Below are 27,254 nucleotides of genomic sequence, written 5' to 3' on the forward strand. Positions count from 1 at the left end.
CATTCTCGACGAGCAAAATCGGTTCACCGCGTATATATATATATATATATATTTGCGCTTCGCTTATCTAACAACGATATAGGTTCCCCTATCTCTTTCCCTCTCTACTCCGCATCTATGCGAGAGATCCCCGTGTTTTCTCTCTCGCTCAGGGAGATTCTTCAAACAAACTCCGGAGTAAATATTTTCTTAGCAAAGAATGTGATTAGACGCAAGCGTAACCTAACCTAATCTCCCTTTTGTTATTTAATTGCAAATATTTTTGCAGTTAATCCCCAAATTAAAATTCTGCTGAAGCACCAACGTCTGTCATGGAGGAGAGAGCAAGATTCCGTCGGATATTCGAGTAACCTTAATCGAATAATCAATTATCAATCAATATGTCAAGAGAGGTGAAATATGAACGGAATTAAGGAGACTCACAATCAGCCTTGATATTATAAATAGAACCATTGTATATCTGCGCGTTGTATTTCGTCGCTGTACGTTTCTATAACGGTACGTAGATGCAGAATTTGCCGTTTTCTGCGAAACTTGAGAAATTCGCAGTTGATCGCGTGCTCCGTGAAACATAATAAAAAGCATTATACTATTATACTATTGCGCAAGCATCAAATCGTGTAAACGTTTCCGTAAAACAAAGATTAGTCGCAGGTCTTCGAGTTTCGCGCTTATTCAATTACGCGCTCAACAAGGACTTCCTCCGTATAACGAAAGTGCAAAGAAATTGCTGTGAAATAATTATGATAGATCAAGCGTAATTTGTATGTACACGAGATAACGACAGCGATCCTTTATCCCCCTACGCTTCATGACGACGAACAATAGAGACAACAGATATGTCAAGACAGAACAATTTCATTTGCGACCATTATTTCAAATGAATAAACGATTGGTGTCGACCGTTGTCAGAAAAATAAAGAGAATTTCAGATGGACAAAAGAATAATACAGTATACACTCCCGGTTATTTGGCTTGCTCGGTAATTGAACTATATTATCGGATGAAATATGATGTTAAAAAATTCCCGTATATGAGAACATCAACTATACACCGTACCTCATGCGCACACTTATTCTTCATAAAAATATTTTCTTGAATAATGTATAATAATTATCAATAGTACATTTTAATCATAATTATTGCGACGCTATATCGCTGGCGAGTCATTAAAAATACCGTGCAATCACGAGAGAGAGAGAGAGAGAGAGTAATGCCATGAAAATTTAATAAATCGGAATTGATGACAACCTGATTTATATTTTATTGACGCAAATTGAAGAATCAACTCGATTGGAAGAACGAACAATGAGTGGCGAAGTGACGTTTATCGCGAGGAAAATCGTCGCGTCACCTAATTGCACCTCGCAAAGTATGATTGTCTCTAATTATCCATAAAATGTATTGCGCAATTTAATGGCAAAAAGAAAAGTAAAAGCGCCCGCATAAGTAGGACGCAATATAACGAGTCGATAATAATATCGTTATATCCATCAAATGGAAAATTTTTGCGGATCGAGAATAGTGTTGAAATGATTTGATTCACATCGAAATGACGTGCCTAATTCCGAATGTTGTAAGAAAAACATTATATAAATTTTATATAATAATGAGAAAAGCTATTAGGCTTTACATACTGATAACTAAACAGTAATTAAATTGAATGTGCTGAATATTATCAATAAAATAAACTATTAGGTCTTGCCAACACAGGTAATTACAGCAAATGTGTGTTATGTCTTTCAATTGCTCGTTATGGCGTATTACATTTTCGGAGATCGCGAAAGACAGCTCGACGTGAACGCGGAATATTTAACCAATTATGATAAAATAGCCACGGGAACAACAATCGGCGAAAGAATGCGAGTGAAACGTTACGACGTCATAAATTGCAGCTGTGTCTCGCCATAATTTTTAAACATTTATCTTATAAACCCGACGTACATCATTTCGGAATATATAAACTTCGCCGCGAGTGCAACTTCGCAGTTTTATTAACACGCCGCGCTATTTAATTTAATATAAACTTTTATAGCTTAAGTTTATCGGATATTTATGAAGGCGCACGCGACTTTTATCTGCCATAACGAAATATTGTGGCGGTAAAGAAGCGCGGAGAGAGAGGATGCAACAAGAAAAAAAGAAAACAGCTGCTAACACCTGCGGGGTAGATTTAATGGAGCTGGTATAATAGACTGATTTTCTTGCAAGTTTCATACTTCACGAAATTTGCACGTCTACACTGAGACGCTTCGTATCGTATAGACTTATGTAAAAAAATCAATGCATTACACTTTGGCATCAATATTTATTGTATACACACGTAGAATTTGAAGTTTAATTACCGCAACACGAATTACATCCGGTATGCTTTTTTATTTATCGATCTTTTAAATAATTCATCTGTTATTCGGTTATTCATTTATTTGTTATTCGGAATATAAAGATAAATGTACACGCATATTACTGATACGAAATTTCATCGTTTTAAATTTTCAGGGCAGAATTTTTAATGCAGATACGCGGAAACACTTTTTGATGCAATCAGCCTTTTCAAATCTGTTCTATTACCTTGTTTGTTTTGTTTTCCGAAGCTAAATGAATGCTTTATTTTTTTTATTGCGGGTATTTAAAAATTTGTACACGACAATTTTATAACTTCTCGTTCCGACCAGCTCCCGCAATCGCGTTACGCTAATTAAAGTCGTTATTATGCGTGACGTGGGAACAAGATGCAATCGCGATTGCACATTTATTCATGAATGAGTGCACCATCGATCGCCGGATTCTGTTACGTGCGAATACGAACATGACGGCAACGACGGTCATCTCGTTTACATGGAAATCTCGAATTGGCATGCGCCGGTTCCGAGGTGATATACGATACGGTTAGGGAAAAAAACCCTTTTACGGAGACGTATCGGTGAGTGATGGATGGTAAAGAACGGGTGAATACGCGCGAACAAAAGTGCAACGGGCGTCTCGATTTTCCGTAACGGAGTCTTCGCGAGAGATAACGATAAGGAAATTCATTGGAAACTGAACGAAACTGCGCCTAACTTGAGTTCGGACATTTGGTTCTAATTTATTTGCGTATAAACCAAGGAAAATAAACTGAATTTGTGTTATCGCACATTTCGCTGCTTTAATTTCACCGAAACAGGTTCACGTGAATTGTAACTCACGTGACTAAATTATGCATATTCAAAATTATGCGTGTACATATAAATGTTTTATTAGTACAAATAGTAAAAGGTAATTCTCGTAAAGATGCTAACGCAAACGAGCTTGTGAATAAATCATGCAGTTCGTCCTCATTTACACAAAGATACATATATATGTAGATATTTGTGAAATATGTCGTTTCATTTAAACTTCGAAGCCAAGATATGTCAAATATCATTAATGACTTATTAAATTATTAAAGAAATACTTGTTAAATTATTGAAGAATTTTTTGCTAATCAAATAAATTCACATATCTGCTTCGTGATAATTAATATTGAAATTTTTATAGTTTCTTGAACTTCTTGTATAAATAATAAAAATCCTTCCTCTATTATTTAACCTTTGAACTTTAAAATCAAGATATATCGAATATATTAATGACTGTTAAAATATTTAAAAATTTTGCTAATTAAATATATCTGCTCCTTAATAACTAAAATGTATTTTCAGATTCTCTTAACTTCTGGTAAATAATAAAAATCTTTCCTCTATTATTTAATCTGTAACAATAATAGATATTGTTTTAAAAAATGTATTTCAGAAAAACTAGGTTAAAAATGTAAGAATTATTAATTCTTTATCATTCTGGATAATTTTCAATCATACTTTTGCTTATATTATTTATAAGTTCAAATTTACTTCTCTAGTCTTATCGAGTTTCAGTATAAACCTTAATATAAAAAACGGATTTCACATATGTTTCAAATAAAAGTAAATCATTTACGGAATTATGCTCTAGAAAGGAAAGGACAAGATTTGTTGAAGAAATCCGCTTTCCTTTTCAAGTTCCATCGCGTTAAGATCCAGAAAGCGTTCTTGGCGTATGAAATCAAAACACGGGCAAATGGAAAAAGTTCTTATCGTAAATCTGGCGTCAATTCTATATAAGCTAAAATTTTCAAGATAATATTGTATTAGTCACGTCAATTTAAAAAAAAAAAAATGCAAAAGAGTTGTTTTCATACGTAGATATATCTTTATTCACCTGTATTGTAAATGTGTTTTGTCCTCCACGATCTTTCGCCGTTTCTTTTACAAAGTTTAAAGATTCCATCCGCTCAAAATTTTTTAGATTTCTTGGTAAAAACCTTTTCAAAAAATCTTTTCTTAGCAATACGTCGAACAGTAAGAGGGTTCTTCTCATAGACAATGAGAAGAACGAAGTCTTTTCAAGAACTCGCGGCTGGTAGAGGAGCAAATAGCGGACATTTTATCAATTTAGGGAGCAATCGGGATTTAGCAAGAGCGCCGATAAAACGTCGAGAGACTGGTAAGAAAAGCGAGGATGAGGGTTGATCTGCGAAGGGTACTGTGTATCGATTTTCTCGAAGTGCGCTTGTGAAAAATTGACCTGATGTATCCCCCCATTCGACACGGGAACCTGGCTCGTTCTCTCGTTTACGAACCATGCCGACGCGACGGCCGGCTCGTTCAGTGAACGCGATCTAACAATAAGCCAAACGCCATTTGCCGGAGCCGCGAAATCGCGTGTAGGCGTCCGTTAACGAGTATCAAATCGCGCATTAAGTCCCGCACATTTTCCACGAACGTCACCTTTTTTTCTGTTCTGCGCGTGTGGAGGTTCGAGTGCGTGTCGTAACGACGAAATTGCACAGCGAAATCTGTAGCATGCACATACAGAAGACATGAAGATCGTCGCGAGGGGATCGTCACAAGAGGAAAACAACTTTAATCTTCGCGCGCGCAAACTCCATACAAATATCTATATGATCATCTCAGTGGCTGCGATTTTTACCAAGCGAAAGTACCAAGCAGGCGCCAAAAGATTATTGGAGAATTTGGTAGTCTGGACCCCCCTGCCCCTGCTTAAAAGCGCAATATCGATCCCGAAAGAGTTAGCGTGCTACGCGATTGTTAAGGACGGTTTATCATCTACATACCCTTCAGGGTCGCCAGATTTGTGTCAAGAACTCCTCGCGCGCTCGCAGATATGATATCCGACTTACGAAGGTGGCGTAAAAAAGACAATCGGAGCACTTACAGCGCGCCATTCATGACGGCGCAAGTACAATATTATGCAAATGATCGTGTAGATACGGAGTTCCGCGTGCAAAATCCCGGTTTTTGCATCGAAGCCCGTCGACTCCCGAGACGATAACCTGGAAAATATTGCGAGTGCGATCGAGAGTATGTAAATATGACAATTCCTCCATATTTTCCCCGTATTTCCAAAACTGTGCAATAAAAGAACGCGCGCAACGTCTATTTTAACATGTAAATTTTACTCTTAAATCTTTCTTTATGTTAATAATACAGAGAAAAAAGAATTGATCTCATCGTCGCTATTTTTGGCCGCGTATCATCGAGCAATCGTTATGAGACGTTTATCGATGAACTGTGCTGAGATAAGAATTATAAATAAACTGGTCCTGAATACGATTGAAGCACGACGATAAAGAATTAATTCAGACGATAATGCGTGATGCTCAGTCTAGTCGCAAGGAGCATTAATATTGATGTATTATTTCGCGACCTCGTCCTGCTCTATTGGACAGCGGACAGTAATTGATTTTCGTCGTGTAGTCGACAAGCTCTCCCGTGGCCACGGAGAGTACATCGATTACATTAGCATTAGGGCAAAAAGGGATCGGATTTAATAAACCTCAGTGGATATGATCTTAAAGCGCTATTAACCGACTACAGCTTATCTCAATAAAGCTCTCGCTCCACAACGCTTAAAAGCGATGATGAAGAAAGGAATGCGGGCACGTTGCCATTCTGTCTTTTCATCTCGAGCCCAATATTTTATATTAGGGATAGTTTCCACGGAAAAACGTTAAATTACGCGATAGTAGCTCACGTTTTCTTTTGCGTTCCGGTTAATCCGTATAATCTTTATCTCAAATCCCTACCCCAATTAATTCAATCGCACTCCCCGCGACTGAACGACACAATTCCTATATCACATCCAGAATTTTGCTAAATTCCGCCAATTCGCGACATGCCACTCACCTCTTGTTACGATCGACATAATAACGACGCGAGTGCCGTCGAGGACGATGCCGTCTTCGGTCGACGATGGCTAGCCCGATCGTCGCCGTTTCCCTGGAATTCCGCCTGGAATCCGCACGATCCCGATCGTCCCGACCGTAAAGTGAGTCCCTTCGGGAATCTCGCCTGCCCTCGAGCCCGACTTCCGATCGATCCCGCGATCTTGTTATCGCCCAGATGAAGAGCGACGCTGCGATCATCTTCGCGCGTTTCCCTCACTTTCGCGCGCCGGTAGTCTCTCATCGAGGCGCGATAATTACAATTCGGCGTCTCTCGACATTATTTCCACGAGTTCACTTTTGCCACGATATCGACACCTCGAGACAACTGCGCGTCTCTCGCGCGAATTTGAGAGAAGCTCTCGTTCCATTTCTTCAGTCTTTTGCGCGCGAATCTCATCTTGTCGCACGTATTCGTGGTGATTTTATTCGGTTGTATCACAACGGGCAACAGAGAGTGAATGAAGTTATTTTCTGCAACCTGTATTTCATTAAAACTTTTCGCCCATGAAATGCATGAAATTCGTATCGGTGTTTTCCGAATGTATCACATATGTCCAGTCCATCTTGGATGAACTTATAGATTTCCTTCGGGGTTCGGAATCTCCTCTGATAAGAGAAATTTTTCGACATTATATAGGATGTAGTGATTCAATTTCTTTTGACACAGCATCGGGAGGTAAAAATAGCTGTCGTTTCTTCTTTTTATTTACATTTATGCTTATTTCTTTTATTTCTAATTTTAAATCGCAAATTACTATCGCATGTATACTTGAAGCTGTATTTTAATAATGCGACTTCGGAAAATTTGTCTCCGTTTTATCGAGCATTGTATGCAATAATAATGGTAAATAAAAAATACACGAAGAAAAGCAAAAGCTGTCTTGATACAGTTTTGGCTTACAGATAAGTACAATTAAAATTCATGCAATTAAGCTATAGGTTATCAACGTGAGCCAAGGTATTTTAAAATCATGGCCGAGTTTTAATTAGACGCTTTAATTAGACGGCTTTCAAAGAGACACAATAAATTCGCTAAAACAAACAGATAAGTATAATAAAACCGTTTCATCAATCATCTTCTACGTTTTGCAATTTCTCCTTGGCGTCGGAAAATATTAATATTTGTTTTCTCTATGGCAACTAAATTTATTTCGAGCAGTATGTGCCAACTTGAAATGCGTTCGCGCATTTAAAATAAGCGCAGTTTATACGTAAACAAAAAACAATTATATATAACGTTTTTAATAAAATAATTCTCTATAATGCTCAAAAAGTATTCCGCACGTATATTCGGAAATAATAATTTTAAGTATAAAATTCCGCCGTAGTTACACTTTCTTTTTTCCATTATTTTAGATATGGATAAATTTAAGAGCGTAAATGTGATGTTCCTTTGGAGCACATTAGCGGTTGACAAAGATGAAAATCGCACGCGTGATACAATAAGAAATAGGCCACGTTACGTGACAAGCTTTACACTCCTCGAGAAACTGTCGTATGGGTGTTGAACAAAGCTGACAACGCAATAATCTGACGTCATTTAAATTGATCCGCGTGCTACTTGTTATTAGAGCCAAGCCAATATCGTCCAAGAACAATATTTATTGTTCGAAAGTTGCCGACAGCTATGTGACGAGCTAGACGGAAAAACGTATTCGCGCATAGAATAACACAGGGAAGCGTTCCTTTTTCGTCTTTGAAAAATTATGTGACATCGTTGAGAAATGATGTGTCGCGTCTGAAATTGCCGAAACTTCGTGCCGAACGATAAAAGTAATTTGTATGGAAGTTTATGTAGCGATACACATGAGATAAACAAGAGCAAACGCTTAATGCAAATAAGGTCTTGCTGAGAAAGGAAGTATTTCGAGACAATTAAAATTTATTCTTTTGATATGAAATGTCTCTTCTAATGATAAGTGCGGAATAGAACTATCCGCGTTTTTGTTGTATTGGCAGGTACAATGGAAATGTCGTCGCCCATGACATTTCTTTTCTGCTGTTAACGTGCCGACGAAGCACGTAACTACAACAAATAAGAGCGAGCACGAGGTGTCGACGAGGTGAAATCGCGATAAAAAGAAGTAATTTGAATGGTCTTGAATCTGTGCTGGCGTAACATAAAATGTTTCTTGTCGGCATAAGAAATTCTTGCAAGCTATAGTTTATTACATTTGCGATAGCTCGTTACGGCGTGGTTAATTGGTTTACTTTGCGAGTTAAGATTTATTAAACTCATTTGAGATGCAATCCGATCAGAAGCCGCGATGATGCTTTTCATCAAATCGTGTTATTCAGAAATTGTCTCTCGCTCTACGTAACGCGCCATATAATACACGGAGCACGGGACTTGTCCATGGGCATTAAGTGATTTCCATCGTAAATTAACAATTAAATGCCCGGGTACGGTACACGGGGCGTAAATTTACCGCACGAGCCGACATATATTTCTCCCATGCCATAACCATAAACGAATCCTTTGTCGTTCCGGCCTCGATTCTTATACATTTAAATTTATAATGCTCAAACATGCTCGAGTTTAATGGTTCGTTAATAGATTGTTTTATCGCCCGTGAGATACCGAGCGGACATTATATGCGCTTCTCAATCATAATCTACATATCTGCTGACATTGCGGAATTTCTTCGATTGCGAAAACACACGTGTTGCGATATTAACCGAGGCGACAATTGTACTTTTACATATCATTGTCCGACATTCAAGCCCATAATATTCATGATGTACTTGAACGATATTAATATTCAATTGATACTCGTTACTATACCCTCACCTCAGTAAAACAATTAATATAAATAATCAGGTCATTATTCTTATATAATTAAATAGACCATTATTTATATGCAATTCGCGAAAAGAAAACATTTCTGTGACGTTAATTATAAAGATGCATCATGACGAAACACATAAATACGAAAAAGTGAAATGTAACTTATTGCTTTTGTAGTGACAATGGCTTTGATGTTTAACAAAAAGCCTGCTGAAAGCGGAGTAATTAACTTCGGCTGATAGCGATTCTTTGTTTAACTGCGACCGACCATGACTCGTGCCGTAGATCGATGACGTCATTGCTCAAGTACATAGCGCTCAAGTGGAGCTAAGCGCATTCTAAAAGACACAATTGTTCCTATAAAATTAATATCAATATCCCACAGCATACTTTATTAAATCCTGATTCGGGAAGCGACATCTTTTATAAGAAAAAATTTTCATTACTCGATCTATAAATTCGCCGTGTGCCTGGGCAGTAGATGAAAATATATTTTTCATTGAGAAAGGAAACAATAACGAGTACAACAACGCTGACAAATGGTTCAGGACACTTCAGGAGATTGGAGCGAATCTTTATACCAGTTGCAGTGCACCGCGATTCGAGCAAGAAACTGCGATATGACCGCAAATCTTTTGTTTCCTCGGGTATTTATACCTCCGATGCAGGGATATTCGCGGTCGTACCAAAAATTCGCACAATGGCGAACGAAGGCGAATAGCTGCATAGTTAGAAAATATCACACCGTGGACTATGTCGGGAGTCGATAAAATCCATTAGGAAAATTGGAGCCTTCGGTATGACGGCGACTCAACAAGTACCTCGGCCGATCGCGAAATGATTACTGAACTCGGAACGGAAAAACCGTATATGTATCCGTGATTGATCCATATATTTTTCACATGTTGCGTAAAAAAAAATCGTGCACGACACACATACGCGAATATGTATGAATTGCGTATAATAGCGATCGCATCAAGTATATTAGACAATGCATATCGTGACTTCCCGAGGGACTTCCGCTGCTAGAGAAAAAGCTCACGTGAATACGCTCGCATGAAACGTTACGAGTACGTTTTCACCGATTGTGATAGGTCAGTACGCACCGAGGTACGCACGAAATCTATCGTTGAAGTGGACACCGGATGAGCTGAGAAAGGAAACAAAATTCAAAAGCGAAGCTCTCCCTTTCCTCTTTGCAAATTTGTCTCGTGTCGCACGGCAGCACGGCGCCGATTTATCTGCCGTTGATTTATTCGCGTCAGCGTTCGGTCAATGAAATAAGTGCCGCGATAACAACACTGAATCTTCAATGACCTTAATGACTCGTTGACAAAACGACGTATGTATATCCGAGAGGTATGCCGGATTTCCTGGCGTGCGCTTAAACTGCTCTGAATGTGAATGAATGTGAATATCATAAATGATAACGCAGCAAAAGTGACTTTTGAACATTATATGATCATTATTCATGCAGTCATACGTGCATATGATATACCTATTTGCTCTATACATTTGTTATCAACTGGTTTAATGTAAACCCGAAGATTTCGCTTGAACCACTTTTGATAAATATCAATCGAGCTAATGCATCATTCAATGATCATTTAATGACCTTTATGCGGATTTCGTTGCAACGATTTCGAGATTTCTAATAAATATTCAAAGTCTAATTACCATTTAAATAAGATCGAGTTAATGAGGCGACGTAAAGCGTAGTATTCGAATGACTCGCAAACACACACTGCAACGGGAAGAGTACAAAACTGGAAACCTCGTTACACCGATATGTTATAGCCACGCTTAAATTATTTACGCCGCCGCGTACACATGCACAATGTAGCGCAGAAAACGAAGTCGATCTCGTGACAGAAATATTGTGCTCTAATAACAACGTAGTTTTATCGCTTTGCAATTTAAAAAGAGCACATCGCTCATTTTAATTGCTTGTTTAAATATATATATTTTCGAGTATTTTAGTTCTCCTGCAAATGGGTCTCTTATAAATGAGTCAAGAAAAGGTTCCTGATAAGTTTATTTTTTAAACAAGTTCCTTAGACTTTTCATGTTTTAATTTCACATTGCTCTAATAAAATCACTCTTTCATCGAATCGCTCCGCTTTTATCTTACGTTACTTCGATTTAATCTTTCACTATGTAACTGAAAAAAAGATCTCGTGTTTATCCTGAAAACAGATGATCCATACTGATGTTTCGATCAATTAAATCATAAATTAAACTCCCGATGTGGTGCACGCGCCGAAACACCGAGGAACAGCTGAGAGAGAGACCCGGGAATGAGCGATAAGTGACGTATTTCGCGACAGCTACGTACGTAGCTCCCCGGAACAATCGATAATCGTGTGCTGCTGCGTGCGATAACACTGACGCGGAAAGTAGGAAACTAAAGATCACGACGCACCATGAGAACCGGTTTTCGTCCACGACGAGGATATCTGAAATCCAACGGGACGCGAGCGGCCGAACGAACGGCCGGCCGGCCGAGACGCGGCGCGCATGATTAACCGCGGGAGCGAATTAGCGCGACCAATTAGCGCGAACGACCGTCTCGAGCACGTCGACGCGACTCGAAGCGATAGGGAACGAGACGAACGCGGCGTTCGGCACCGCCGCACGTCCACGTGAGTCGACGCCAACTAAGGTTGGCGGGCCGCGGCTTCGCGGTCACGCGACAGACGCACCGGCGCGCAAGTTGCATCGCGTCGTGCCACGCTGCGCACTCCCGCGACCGCGATTGCGACGGCCGACGGCGGCGACGGCGACAGCGGCAGCGACGAGCGGTGAGAAAACCCGACGAATGTAATATATTAATGACCGGTTCGCCTGTCTATCCCTACCAGGTCGTAGTCGCCATGCCGCGGCCACGTGTCACGCTGTGTCGTGTCACGCCGTCGCGAAACGTGAGGTAATCGCGACTTTTAACTCTCATCTCGCGGCATCGACCGGTCTGCATTTGATCGAATAATGACACACGGCTACAGTGCCCCCTGCTTGTTATAATTAATAGATTCCGATAGACGGGTCAACATCGACAAGGTCGACGCGATGAATTAGCTCCAACGATCACGGACGCTAATGCGGCTGGCTCTGATTACTTTGCCGGCGAAGCTAGAATGTAAACACTTTCTAAGATTGCGGCGATGTGCCTCGCGATTAATTAATTGTGGCGAAGAATGTTGAGAACTAAAGAGATACTGTCACTATTACGTTATTAATATTCGATGATAAATTGGGGGCAATCTTTATATACCTTCAACATTTACTTCGCGGAACGTTTATTCTCTGATTGTGACCTTTGTCTACAAACGTCAAAATACATTTGAAAACCAATCTCACGTGGCGGCGAAGTTGTCGGAATCGCTTCGAAACAGTCGTTGTAGACCGCTGTAATTCAAATACGTAATTCCACTTTGTCGGTTAATAGAAGTCCTCCTATCTAGATAGGTCATCAGCTGGTATAGAGATGAGACGTCCTTTCCGACGAAACTCAAATGAAAACTATCTTCACTGTCGCGTGCAGACGGAAAGAAATCTACATCGTTGTACGCGTTGAATGGCGATACGTTTCGCTCGACTGCGAAGCACGAGAAACCTTTATTCCTCCCACGTCAGATCATCCGCGAGAGACTTTGAATTAAATCCCTCATATAATCCGCCACGATTCCACACGCACGTAAAATCCCTCTTCGTTACGGCGTCTCGCGTAATTCGTCGCGAAGATTGCATTAATACTTCATTGGCACTGAAACCATCCCTTCGGAAAGGATTTTTTTTCACGGTTTTCCCAAGAGCGATTCCCTCATTCCCCTCAGCTCGACCGCGCATTCACGAAGGCGACGTGAGCGGATCGTCACGACGTAGACGAAGTGGAGAGACGGCCCGCTCAGGCGGAACTGTCGAACCAGGTTGTTATCGGCGGGTACAACGAGCAGGACAAGGATCGATTGTTATGATGTTTATGATAGCTCTTTCAAGAGCTGTTAAAGGCCGTAGCTACCACGGACGTAGCGCCAGCTCGCAGCGCCTATGTCCGTGATTTGCAGTCACTCTTTCGGCGACGGTACCGCGCGGCTGACTCGCGGCCGACCACTTTCACTTGATAAGTACGATCACGAGGGAAGATAGGAACGTAAATTATCGCGATAAGCGAAACAGCGTGAAACGTCATATCGGCGACTTTGCGACGACAAAATGTTGAAGTGAATGAATGATATAATACCAAATAATAGCTCCTCGTCAGCTTAGAATAAAATCCTTTTAGAAAAAATTTAATCAGGCTCCCGTTGTATTTAATTAGGTTTCTCTCTTACGTTCCCAATTTTCAACGTTAAACATCTTGGTAATAAAGTTTCGAATTAAATTCCCGTGACAATTAAACGAGCTGGTAAATTCCTAAAAATAAAAGTCCACCGTAAAACTAGTTCAGAGTTTGCGATAATACCCGCGAGCCGACAAGGAGGAAGGTAATATTATTCTGTTACTTTAACGGAAATTTTGGTAAATAATCAAACTGTTGAACAGTGCGTTTATTTTCTGTACACCCTAAGATTATCAACTGACTGATGTGCGGAAATAGTTTCACGGGTCGCGTATAATGCCGCGAATAATGCGCGAGAATTGCAGACGTCTACATACACATACAGATCACGCAAATGTGCCGTTAAAGAAAAACTTGAAAATAGCGGCCGCGGTGAAATTAATGATAATCCATAAAATGCAACGCTCGTAAAATGTATTACGTACTGAACATTTGTGGTTACGCGCTAAATATATCACGATGACCAAACGCATCTAGGTGACGCTTTTAGAGCATCTTCGCGCAACGCGTGAATTACTTTGGCAACGAGACATTTGTCCAAGAAACGCTCGTCATTTATAATTCCACTGGCCGACTCGACATCATTTCGCCGCTTTGAATCGTCGCTCTCGCCGTACGAGCCAGCCAAGTATAACAAATATACGTAATGTATAAAAAATGAAAAAGACGTACGAAAAAAAAAAAACAATCTTGCTCCCTAGATCTTGACCTAAAAGATAACGCGATATTGGCGTACTTGTAACACGTGGCCCGCATAAAAGATAACCGAGCAAACGCTTGTTTTTGCTTGCTCAACAAATCAACCGTGGACGTGCAAATAAACGTTCGGATTAGCGTGCGGCCAGCCAAATACCGCGTCGATCGAAACGTACGACTTGGTTTTACGTAACTACCCGGTCGGTCCTAACTTCGAGGGGACCCGTTAAATTGTCGGCGATGTCCGCGAAAGGAGGATGACTACGTGGAAGTCTAATTCGATTAGAATATCCCCTCGGGTGACAAAGTAAACGGCGAGGGATCTTCGCGCCTCGGCGTACGCAAACAGTATGTTTCATATCGCTTGTCCTCTCGCATGCGAGAATCGCCGTTCCCCCCTTTTTGTGTGTACCCGACGTACGATATCTCGTGTGCTACGTATTACCAAGGTACTCGGCGTGGGTGCTGGTGTGCACGAACACGGCCGGGGCGCGCCGCCGTGTGTGTGTGGACAAATCAGATTTGATCGCACTCGACGATAGTTCGGCAAACATTCGCACACTCACCGCCGTTCGCGGACTTTTATTGCCTTCGAAGTGGACGCGGCTGTTGCGGGGAGCATCGCACGATATTGGGGTGACCGAATTTCGACCGTGTTGTACCTACTTCTCCCGTGTATTACGGGACCGACCGATGTGCCGTCAATTTAACCGTGAAACGTATAAAAACAATCACTACTCCTCACGATGCCATATTTTCAAAATCTGAGCCTATAGATTTTTTTTCCACGAGAGTTTGCCGCAATATTCGTGTGGCTCGCGTGTCCCAAATGTATGTATGTACGCGTGTTGTATCTGTTTGGGTAGGTAGTAGGAAGAAATTGGAATGAATCCAAAATAGTAAAATCGCAATCCCATTCTGACAGCGCGTACGTAGCAGCTGTTACTATTGGTACGAAGACTTAAGTGCTAATATCCTGTTATGCAGGTTACGCCACGGTGTTTGTGCATATGCATAAGATGGAAACGAGTACGGATATCGCTAAGCCGATGGATACTTTTTCGCGCAGCACATGTAACTTACGTAAACTATCCGAGTTATGCGACCTTGCAACGCGATTGACCAGATTAATAATAGCATCACCTGGACTTACCTGTAACAGAAAAGAAGGACGGTTTTATTGACATGTGCTAATTTTTGTACAGCATGCGACATTTTTTATCCTTGCAACATTTAAACGTTTACCACGTGTGTTAAGGTCATCCATGATTTATAAATCGCGCAAGATTTGCTAAAAATATTGCTAGTTTAAGAAATGGGATCTATAATTTCAACAATCTAACTCGTCTTAGAGAAAATAATTCAGAAAGAATACAGTTATGCACAGAGAGATGTCACTTATTATTAATCGTTATGAAGGGTGATATGCATTATAATACTATTTATCAATCACGGATCAGCGACGCATACAAAATAGCCAGGTCATATCAAATAACAAAGTCCTGCGGGCGTTTTACGCTCATTAGATAAACTGTATATTACGGATTATTACCGCATTATCATTTCCATATAGATAACGTAAAGTATCTAAAATTATTCGTAGCAGGTCAATGATCGCTTTACATTACGGACACGTGCGTGAAAAATATGTTTCACATTACGAAAAAGAAAGAGCGCTCGCTCAGCGTGAATAAGATAGGTACTTAGTGTTGAATTTTATCATAGTTCATAATTATATATAAATATTAATTAATTATTACATAATGTTTTAACAATTATTTACATTTAGGAGAGAGAGAGAGAGAGAGAATTTTATTTCTTATTTATTCCTCTATAGAACATGTTTTAAATTTTTTAAAACAAGTCAGAAAAAACAGACGCGTACCGCTTTTTAAACATATAAGTATGCATGTAAAAATGTTATAAATATATAAAATATATAATCTTCAGAAATTATATGAAAAAGTTGAATCTACGTTTCACTCATTAGTTCAGATTACATATTATTTGTGACACTCACAAGCCTCGGCCTTTAAAACTATTGAATTCGTATATATTCGTATCAATCTCTCCTTTTATTCATATAGTACATTGAACGTGGTTTTAGCATGCTTGACGTCATGCGCGACTATAATAAAGGCAGTGGCTTTGTGGTCCGTTCGGGGTTCTCAGGGTTATCAGGCAATATCGGAAATTTGGGAACAATATATGAAACCGCATGTGTGTACAGAAAGTCAATGTGTCCGTAAGATCCATATTCTGCGCACGCAAAACGTTAAGCCGTGCTAAATCGACGATATGAGTGTGAGACTCGCTTCGATTGCTCAAATTAAATTATATAAAGTAACATCACGAAGTTTGATCTAAGCACTAAAAGCTTAAAGATGGACGTATTTTCTTTATACTCAGTTGACGTATGACTCGCGATCGATTTTAACTACGGAAGTGAAAGTGTGCAAAGCTTGTGCTCTACATATGCCCTTAGTTCTATTATATCAGCAATTCATATGGGAAATTATATAATGTATGTCTACCATGGATTCATGATTCGCATTTTAATAAACAATTTATTCATTAATAATTCAATAATCGATATTACATTACGACGATATTGCTTTAATTCGAGATACTACGGACAAGGTAACGTAGAATTAAGCTCTATAGGTACACGAATCAACGATTTCAAACTTTGCCAGGCAGAATAGTACGGCAAGAACAGTGACCATCGATAAAGAAGGTTGCTACAAGCCGGATACTGATCGACCAGTTTCACTTGTCTTGCCACGACTTGCCTCTTCTCCTGCGAACCGTTTGGCGGCGGTTGAATGATAGCCTTACATCACTTGTAAAATATCTCGTTTACTCGATACACGAAAATCTTTATTCAATGCAAAGCGGAAAATCTCTTGTGCAGTACAATCAATGCATGTTGCATGTTCACGATAAAATTATTTAGTACAGATATGTTTTAAAATAGTAAAACAAATTACGTCTTTCCAAATAAGAAGAAAAAAAATATACTACAAATATATATACTTTCGCTAAACGCGAAGACATTCGAGTGCCTACATTTTTGCATAATTTTATAATTTTTGATACAATATATATTCGACTGATATATACTTTCCAATGCAGGCCAATTATTCTTAAGCTGCTTACGATGCGGTTGCAGAAGAGAAATTCTTAATCTCGAGCAGCACGAGCGAATGAAGGAGAAAAAGGAAATCGATGAAAGTCCTCATGCGGAGAAACCGCCCTTCAACTAAACAATGAACCGGTGCCAATGCCGGGTATGAGGTTGTCTTGAGGATTCTTCCAAAGTGTATCCAGAGAGAGGAAGAAAACTAGTCCGCAAAATGAAGCGGCAGTCTGGATTTAATCACCGACTGCTGAATCATCGAATACAATAACTGTTACCACGTTCTCTACAAATTACTTCCATGGATTCGATAAGCGTACACGAGCGCCCGGTAATTGGACGACTTTCATACTCTTCAGGTACCGCGAAAACCGCAGTACATTCGAATGGGAATTCACGAAAAAAAAAGATGAGACATGTGAAACGGGATATTTTTTCATATAAAAATTTCTTTCACGAGGGAAACTCTAAAAAATACGCTTCAATTATTATCTCTCCATAAAGCTTTGCACTCTTCAATGTATTTTTGCCAAGTTTGCGCGACGCAATGTTCAAGATTATATAAACTTAACTTTGCTTTTAGGTGCAAATTAAAATTCTGCAAATAACTTGCGTGGAAAACGGCCGGTAAAGTTTCTTGTATAATTAATGCAATTTTTTAGGAAAACTACGAGCGCGCTTAATCAATATAGCAAACTGCACTGTAAAACGTTGTAACCAAACATTACGCTGTAAATAAGCCCTCTAAATGTAAATTTTTGTTTTAAATCTTAATTTTTAATAACATTTAAGAATTAAGCGTTAAACCAAGACTTTATTTACGTAAATCTACGTTAAATAAACTGCATGTTTTTCGATCGATTGTAATTAAAAGCCTTTGCTATACACTCTTTCCAAACATATATTTATGGAAACATTTCTAAATCGTCAACAAAAAATTCTGGAACTTTTACATGTAATTACGCCATTAATACGCCTTTCTAATTAAAATATATAATTACTATGCAAAATGTTATAAAATGATTTAAAAAAACATGACATAATAATTCATTAGTTAATCTACTAAAAACGAGGAAGCTTAATCTCAGAAATTTATTTACGCTCTTCCTTTTCTACATCAGCATCAGTTATCTTTTCTTCAGCTTGGAATTTAATCCACCCTCGGAAGGGATTTACAAAACGCTGTTCCATTTTCCTAAACGGATGCATGTTGATGTCGACGTTGCGGCGGGGCCGTCGGCTGAAGTGCTTCTAAAGTACGAGAAAAGCGACGGCGAGGAGGCATGGGGCACGGAGAAAGACGGAGATTCTCGCTGATACGCACCTGACCACGCGCATTTGAGGGCATCAGTGACGTCAAGGCTTGGGGGCGGAGGTTGCCGATTACGTCACCGGCCCAGCCAGCCAGCCTCCACCGCCACGACATCGATCAGCGGCACTCGTGGGAATGGCAGGGTACCGACGGTGGAGAGGAGACGAAGAAGGGGCCACTTTCCGAAGAAGGAAACATCACTAATAGCCGCCGCATCGCCGTGGTCTATTAATTAAATTCCTGATTACCCGCCGATATTTCGCCCGATCGCTTTAGTGGCCCCGCAGGTCCGATGGTCGATCAAGAAATTCAATTCGAATCGTTACTGACGGGACCGGAAGCGTATCCCAGCGGTCGCCAACTCGCGGTTCACCTCGCGGTTCATCCCGCGGTTAATAACTCCCTTCCTTTCTCTCGTTTCGAAAATTTCAACGTCAATCATAACGATAGAAATTACAAGGATTGACGTAACGATATCCATTCATGCATTTAGCTAGCGCTATCGATTTTTACAGAATTCGAAGAATGTCGTGAATTCGTTAAGGATCTCTCTGATTATCCGAGCGTTTATAACTCAAGATCTTAAGAAGTTTGGAAAAAGCTTGTTTGGAAAAATTGACGAACTCGTTTTATGAAATCATGCAAATTGAGAAACTCTTTATAAAATTTAAGAATAAGAGAGGGTCCTCCCTGATTTTCCTGTTTACGTCAGAACTCAGCAACGATCTCTAAAATGATGGGAAAGTCAAGATAACGAAATGTCGAGCGTAGCAGGCGAGAGACGTCGAACAGTGGTTGCCTTTAAAACGCTGCTTCAAAAACCGCCTTTGATCGAGAAACGTCTCCGTGGCGACGTCTAAATCGACCTTAATGGAGATGACTTTTATGTCTCCTGTACAATGATCCGCAACAAAACGTTTTCAGATCGCGACATTTTCCCATCGCATCTCGAATTCGCACGTCAATAAAAGCCGACAATCTTATTTTATTCTAGAAAAAGGGTCTCTCTTTCATATAACGTATATATAATATACATTTTCTTAGAAATATTATATTTACATAAATATTCTCAATATAATCAACGTCCGTGAAAAGTTCACGTATCAACGTGCCTCGTCGACGTATCCATTCAATTATTAGCGGATCTAATGACTGTTGCTCGGACGGGACGTTTCGCGTTCGTGTCGCGAATCGCAACTTGGCAAAACACGTTATCGGGTCGCATAACAATTAAATTGCATTCGGGACGTGCGCGCGCGCGAAGACGCGGTGACTTCGGAAACAACGTCTAAGCCGTCCGATTGTACATTCGCCCGCCTGTGCGTAATCTAACTTTCAATTATACTGCGAAATCAGGACGAGGAGAGCTCCTTCTCATTCCCGTTGTACCGACGCGACGCGCGAGCACGTCTCCAACGGCAAACAACGCGGAGCAGTAGTAATTAGATATTTGCCCGAATCCCTTAATGAGAACTCCGCGCTCCGTGAAGAAGCCGGCCGCATCAAAACTTTCACGTGCGCGGCTCCGCGAGATGCGAGACTTTATCTCAGTGCGTCGAATCACATTTTATAACGATACCGTCGCCGGAGGCGCGTCGAGTAGAATGTCATTCGCAATTGTGCGTTGTATGGAAACGCACAGGTCCATTATCCTACGATTGAATTTGTGCGACGATGTCGGCAAGAAGTTTCGACACGTAAACTCGTTACGCGAGAGCTCTCTTACTCATTTATCTCATGCCGGCTTTGAGTCTCAGCGATACTACTGGCTTTACTCCGACATCCACGACTACGACTCGTCGTTGTTTCCTAGGAGAATCAATTAAGAGATCTGTGTTTTTGTAATTTTATTTTGTAATTTTTTTAAATGCTCGTTATATATAAATTTTTAGGGATAAGAAAGAGATACGTTTCATACACCTCATTAGTTCTCTTACTGCTTTTCCAGTCTTCGTTTGCAATTGTATGCGATTAAATATAATGAGTTTCTCTAGATCGGAATAATTAATCAGAGTTCTAATCTTATGTTAGAAATTATAGGTAAAAGTACCTTATAATCTCTGGAATGAGAAAACTGAGACATTATTTTCCCAAGACATTATGCCTCCAATTATGCTATTTATATTGAAACGCAAGATTGCTACTAACTTATATAGGTAGTAAACAAGCCTTCCTGTCGCGATCACGGGAAGCTCAGCGGCGCATCGTCTAGCCGACCGATTGTTCGTTTACCTCGCCGCTTAATCGGGCTCTCAATTATCGCGCAATCAAGACGACCTAATTTCTCGTTTGCTCTTTCTTCCCTCCCCTCTTCCCCCTTTTCTCTTTCTCTCTCTCTCTCTTTTCCTCCCTGTGGAGGACAAAATGTAACGTGTTCGGGGTCTGACGTGCGCCGATACGGTTTCGCGTGTCGGGCGAAATTCTCTCTCGCGCGCGCTTGCCGTGCTCAGCGTCACGCGTTACGTGCAGCGGCGTTTAATGTTGGCGTTAACATTTCGTCCGGAGTCCGGGTCGCGCCGCCGAGACCTTTAGAGCCGAACTGACTTTCTTTTCAATGCCAGCCGTACCGCTTCTACTCGCGCGCGCTCCGGCGACGCGGAAATGGAAATTGCATACGCTGCATTGCTATGCAGCGGACGCAAAGAGCCGGGAGTGAGTGACGGAGCGATATTCGATCCAAGTGGAATTTTTGACGATTGAAGAGCGGAAACGGGGAAAAGAAACGTTCAGCTGTCTTCCTCGCGCGATGTCGAGTAAGACGCGATCGCCGAATAAATAAGACGAACGCGCAAGGCAAAGACGCAGCTACGCGTAACGCATTATAAAAATACATTGTTCCAGTTCTCTCAACATCTCCGATACTGCTTCGACGGGGATCGATAAATCGATAGATATATATATTTTTTTTTACTTCGCACGTTTCTTTGACGATATAAGATGCTCGCTCCAGAAATTGCAGAAGAACTCCTGCAGAGAGTCGCGCCGGAGTAAAGGAAGAAACACAGTATAATGGTTGAGCAAATAGTTTTTACTCTATTGCAAGAATGCAATTAACTTTAATGGAATAACTCTTGACTAAAATTGCGTTCGTGATTTTTGCACATTTTGTACGAACAAATTTGAATGACTTTGTATATATGTATATACATATATACGGAGCAGTCCATAACTCCATAGTGTTTGAATTAATTTTTAACTGTTTTCTCTCGATATAAAACGAAGGGAAAAATTATTAAAATGCACTTTCACAGTTTTTGTGTGAAAAAAAAACGACGCGAAAAAGCATCATGTTTTGTGCTGTATATTTTCTCGATGTATTACGCATCCTAGTTGCAGTGCTAGCCAAATGGTGCTGACCTTTGACACGCTTTTTTTGCTGCAATGTATATATACTCAATGCTGTCAACGAATCGCCATTGTAACGAGACAAAAATTGCACACTAATATTTTGTATCCTACAATAATAATCCAATGATACAAATTGTCAGATATGTTTTACGATCGATATAATTTCGTTGGAAGGTAAAATTACAATCTGATATAAATAAAAATAAAAATAATAACCACGCTCGTATGATTCTGATATAAATATCACCTCAAATCTTTTTTCCATTCGCGTTACAATAAATATTTTTACAGAACTAAATGAAAAAATATTTCTGCAGATTTACATGAGATATTCTCCGCCATTTAACCCCGCCGTCGTCTAAGATATTTATGAATTTTCGTCGCTCTCTCTTTCTTCTCGGCAACCGAGCACTTACGTCATTAGATTTATCGGGATAACCTCAATATTTTAAAATTCCTTTCTTATTTCCACGATAAATCAACCTCTTATCTTAATTGCTTCCTAATAATGATTTATTGAATCACTGGGATGCGGACACAAATTCCTAGTTGAAAAATCTCTATCTGACAGACAGGTGTTGTGGCACGAGTAAAATAAAGATATTTACATTATATCTTGCAAAAAAAATTAACATAGAATATCGTCAAAAACTATAATAAAGCGTAATACTGAAATATTTACCACGACATCACCGAGATCGCGTTTCTCGGAGAAAATTTTACAGAATTATCATCCTCGTGCATCTTACCCCGTTGATTTTATCAAGCGGCAAACTTCTAGCTTTGTTAGCGCAACAACGCTAGCCGATCCAACACTAGCGACTATCACGCGAGCCGCGCGATTTGTACGCTTTTAGAATTAAATTGTATAAGTACCGTAAAACCTGCCTTTTGTTTCTCAAAGACGAAACGCGACTTATATTGCTCCTCCGCCGGGCGGCTTCGCTTAAAGCATATCAAAGTTTGCATTCGGCGCTAAAAATATCCCGCAAACTAACTCTAATCACGAATACCCACGGGGCACGCTCGCTACATTAATATCTGACGTCTGGTAGCTCACTGACCTATTTGAGGGATGAACACGTGGTCCGCATGGGCAGCAACAATTGCTCAAACGTTTACGTCTACGCGCACACCAATCCTGGCCCATCGTCGTCACCGTCTCGATTCGTGGGCTTACGAATTTTCCTAACGAGTCACATAACGTTCCGTCTGTTTTCAACTCGTCGGAAAACACCCCGCGCGTTTTGCAGCTCACATGGGTCTATTTATTTCGTATCATATTAACATCTCAATTAAGAAACACATTCCCCGCCGGTTTTTGCGTCGGGCGAAAAAACCGCAGGCCGTTGCATGTCCTCTCGCGTGGCCTCGCCGCGAATCACATTTTTCACGCGTTGTTTCTTATCTGCGGGTGGACATCTTCGATTTTCTCCAAGTACGAACTAGTCAGCACGTCCGGAAATTTCTGCATGCAATTTTCCATTTCGCAGGTCTCGTCGTCGTATTTCTGAGCTCCGATCCAGGAGCAGTCGAGAAAACGCGCATTGATCTCTTTCTCAAAGGACACGTATGGTAAAATCCCCCGTATCCAGCGCGGGACCGACGTTAATATCTCTCGAATATCCGGCGAGGTTTTTCAACGAAAATGCAGTGTTACGATAGCTTTCAATTTCACGGATTCTTTCATTCCTTCGAGGAATTCCTTCTTCCGCGGTACGAGGCATTCGCTTACCTTCATAATTCGCGATCATATCGATTACGTTTTGGCGGACACGTTGATGCTATGATGCTGAATGACGGAGCCCCCTCAATGTTGCAAGAACCTCGTTATCGTTTCTTATAACGTGCGACAATTATGTCGCTCGCGTTGTATAATTATTATGTCTAGTAAATCCGAAGTCGTCTCAAATAAAATGGTTAACAAGCCGCCATTCAGGCGGGATTAAGCAGAAAAATAATTTGCTCGGCGCTCTCGGTTTTTTTTTTATTAAACTCTGCGGTATTAAAATTTCCTTCGGGGAGGAATCTCGGGCACTCGACATCGCGGCCTGGCCTGGGCAACTTTATTGTACATCCCTCCCCGGGCTTTAAGTGCGCCATAAAGGTGTTACCTCTCGCCCTCTCTCCTGGCGTGGATAAGTAAAATATTATTTCACCCCGAAACGATTACCGCTGTCTGTCGGTGTCGAGCTGACAGAATTTCCGGAATGTGCAAATGTAACGAGAGAAAAATATTCGCGAGATATTTCCGCATTTTATTCCGCGGGTTTTGGAAGACGTTAAGAATCGTGAGATCTATTTTTCTTTAATGCGGGCGAGTTAGCTGTTTTTCCTCGCTCCCAAGATTTTATGACGTCGACGAACAAAGTGCAATTTGAATCGGTGACTATATATTCATTACCTTCCTCCTTTCCGTTGCAAATATTAAAGTCACGTCCGATCGTATCGATCTTCATCGCAATTCAGAATTCCGCCGATCTCGCTTCGACACACGTCAGTCAGCTAATTTTATCGTGTATCAACATTAGCATCGTTATCTTAAAGGAAATTGGAAGATCTCGTAACGGACGTGTAGCCTTTGATTTCGTGTCGAAATCAGTGAATTTATAAGTCCACATTTATATGCAGCACCTTCGGATGCATGTTCGTCGTTTGGCATTCAAGGTCGTTAATGCATGACTTATACTACACACACCGTGTAATTTATTCCGAAAACACGTATCGTTATTACTTCGCAGCTGCATAATTTTTTTCTTATGAATCATCACGAGAACTGCGACCGATATCTTTATCCACTGCTAACGTTGTCAGCTGTATTTCATAAAAATTTCATTCTGGAAGATCACATGTTCCCCGCTTACGGCGCACGCCGATTATTTCCCCCGTCAAAATATTCCTCTTGGATACAATAATTTTAATGCTTTCCCATCTTCCCATCATCGAAGTGGACGCGCATATCGCGAGGTTGCTTAAAGCCACATAGACACACGAATCAATATTCAATCCCCGACGTATCATTCAAACGTCATCAGGAATCACGATCAACCGATTAACGTTTAACGTTCGCGATTGAAGATACTTTAGATCGGAATAACACTGATGTTTTTTCACCGAGGTCCACTAGAACTGTCACTACTCGTCATCTCCGTAGACCCGTCGACGATCGTCGCCCGCGCTGGACTCGTCGACGGAATTGCGCGAACGTCATTGCGCGACTTCATCGCACTCGTCTCCGGCGTGTCTCACGAGCTGAGCGTAACACGAGAGATCTGTCTCCGGCGGCGCGGCGTCGCGTCGGGTCGCTCGCGCTCACAGCACGCGGATCAATCGGGTGCACATGGCCGCACGAACACGCACGATGCACTCGCTGGTCCTTCCCACGTCGCACATGGGATGACGATCCATCGATGATCGATCGTCTCGCGGCGAGGGCGAACGAGGGCGACGCGCGCTCAACGCTCGCGTTTTCACTCGGGGCGGCCACGACAACGGTGCTCTCTGGTCCTCGACTCCTCGTTGAGGTGAGGCGGACGGGTCCGGGGGCGCGGAGTACCGGAGGGCGCGCGCAGAAAGAGAAGATCCTCCGGATGATCGGCGGGATCAGCGTCAACGTTGGCCGGCTGGGAAGGACGCGACAGTGGAATGTGGGAATTCGTGCGGGCGAGCAGGCCGCTCCAACGTGGCTGCAGGACCGCAGACGTAAATCCGCGGATGGGTGGAATGAAATGAGTGAAAAGGAGAGAGGAGAGGGAGAGGAAGAGAAAGAGAGAGAGAAGAGAGAAGGGTTGCAGAGAAAGAGAGACGGCAGAGAGAGAGTACTACGGAGAAAGACGGAGTACGAAAGAGCGACGGAGAGGAGCGGCGCCGTTCTCTCGTGGCTCTATCGACGCGAGCGCCTCCTTCGTCGACTTCCGCGCCGAAAACGCCGACGCTCGCGGCCGCTCGGGGGTGGCGAAGGGGTGGTAGAGAACGCGAGAGAGAGAAAGAGAGAGACGCGAGGGTGATAAAAGGGGTGGTAATTAGAAAGAGGGAATACGCTGCGAGTGGTAACTGATTACGGGATTAATTAGGAGGCTCGGCGCGTACCGCGCGCACATCACACCGTGTTGGTGTCCGGAAAGATAAACAAGAACAAGTAGATACGGTCCGTGAGTGGTCAGACAGCGCTTAGGAGCGACGAACGCCGGAGAGAACGAAGAGAAAGAAAGACAATTCGTGAAAAATAACAGTAAAAATAAAATGTGACCAGGTATAGTTGCGTAGAATATGAAGGAAGATACGCGAGCCATAGGGAATAGGAACAAGCAAATGCAGTTGGGGCGGAAATAAATAGGAAAAAAGAACTCATGAATACGCCGGGGAATACGAATGAAAATTTTCAACTGCGATGATGACGACGAACTTCCAACAATAATGAAACACGAAGATGCGCCGGAGACGAACGCAAAAACGTTGGCGGACTTTTTTATCTTCTTTCATCAACTTCCTTCCTTTCGCTCTCTCTCTTTCTGAGGCGATCTACTTTTCATTCTGTTATTATTATTATTATTTTATCGGATATCGGGTTGCTTCCTCATTATTTATCCTTCTTTTGTTATAGTCGATAACTATACTAAACAGTGGAAATAAAATAATAAATTTCCAACGATATAGATATTAGTCGTTATGACAATTGTGATTTAATTGTTAACATTTATTGAGTGTTAACGAACTTTGTAGGACTTCATGCAACTTTTAAATAGGTAAATAATGTTTCGGCGAAAAGTAGCCATCTATCTTTTCATGGAAAATTAATATCTGCGGGTAACGAGAAATTTTAAGTGCTAAATTGATGTATATCGCGGAAACATTGGTTAGTAAAACATCGGTTGACTTTGCGCATAGATGCTGGTAATTTACGTTGAGCCCAACTAGAGAGCAAACACGAATCGCAGCGAGCTATCGATAATTGGCCCGATTAAGCGATTATCTAAATGATTACACAATTAATCAATGGTAAAGCAGCCACCGAGAAAATCAATCACCAAACGTCGGAGCCACCGAACGCGCGCCGGCAACGGTCGTTTCCAGAAATGGCAAACGTGTATATATCGCGATCATTTCCTAAACGCACGTTCTCGCACGAGAGCGGAAGAGTGAACCACGTGTTCGGAATGACACACCCACGTTTCGTTCCAAATCAATGAAGTGGCGGGAACGTGCGGCGTCGTCGTCTGTATATGAAGCGTGGGTCTGAGTAAACGCTGCAACAGGACACAATCTGTCGGGGACGCACGAACGAACGAACGACGACCGTGCAAATGAAGGCACCCCGAGGGGTGCGCAAATTTACCGCGATATTTACATCGGGGAACGTGCAGCTTGCGCATGGTTAACAGCCGTGAACGC

General features: G+C 41.3%; 2 protein-coding genes across 9 annotated transcripts in view; both read right to left on the minus strand.

Moving 5' to 3' along the window:
• Positions 1-27,254, minus strand: part of LOC112451711 (cAMP-specific 3',5'-cyclic phosphodiesterase, isoforms N/G) — a 315,563-nt gene that overhangs the window by 76,180 nt on the left and 212,129 nt on the right. The gene's annotated exons all lie outside the window — the stretch shown is intronic.
• On the minus strand, positions 6,440-11,742 carry LOC112451714. Of its 2 annotated transcripts, none has more exons than XM_025011537.1 (3): positions 11,452-11,742; positions 10,707-10,913; positions 6,440-6,847 (listed from the first exon to the last, which is right to left on the minus strand). In XM_025011537.1, exons 1-3 carry the CDS (start codon positions 11,546-11,548, stop codon positions 6,816-6,818), a joined length of 336 nt encoding a protein of 111 aa, XP_024867305.1. In that variant the 5' UTR covers positions 11,549-11,742; the 3' UTR covers positions 6,440-6,815. The 2 variants fall into 2 exon arrangements, with proteins under 2 accessions (XP_024867305.1, XP_024867304.1); XM_025011536.1 differs by having other exon boundaries at positions 6,440-6,712; positions 11,452-11,736.

The sequence above is a fragment of the Temnothorax curvispinosus genome, unplaced genomic scaffold (assembly GCF_003070985.1).
Source record: "Temnothorax curvispinosus isolate PA1 unplaced genomic scaffold, ASM307098v1 QBEX01002454.1, whole genome shotgun sequence".
In the NCBI taxonomy this organism is placed as follows: Eukaryota; Metazoa; Arthropoda; class Insecta; order Hymenoptera; family Formicidae; genus Temnothorax; species Temnothorax curvispinosus.

Excerpts from the sequence above, each read along its gene's own strand:
- LOC112451714 (XM_025011536.1), bottom strand. The coding sequence starts at position 11,548 with ATGCGCGCCGCGTCTCGGCCGGCCGGCCGTTCGTTCGGCCGCTCGCGT. Across the intron at positions 10,914-11,451 it reads GACGAAAACCGGTTCTCATG|AGCACAATATTTCTGTCACG; the intron begins GTGCGTCGTGAT and ends CGTTGTTATTAG. Across the intron at positions 6,713-10,706 it reads AACTCGATCTTATTTAAATG|AAAATAACTTCATTCACTCT; the intron begins GTAATTAGACTT and ends TACAGGTTGCAG.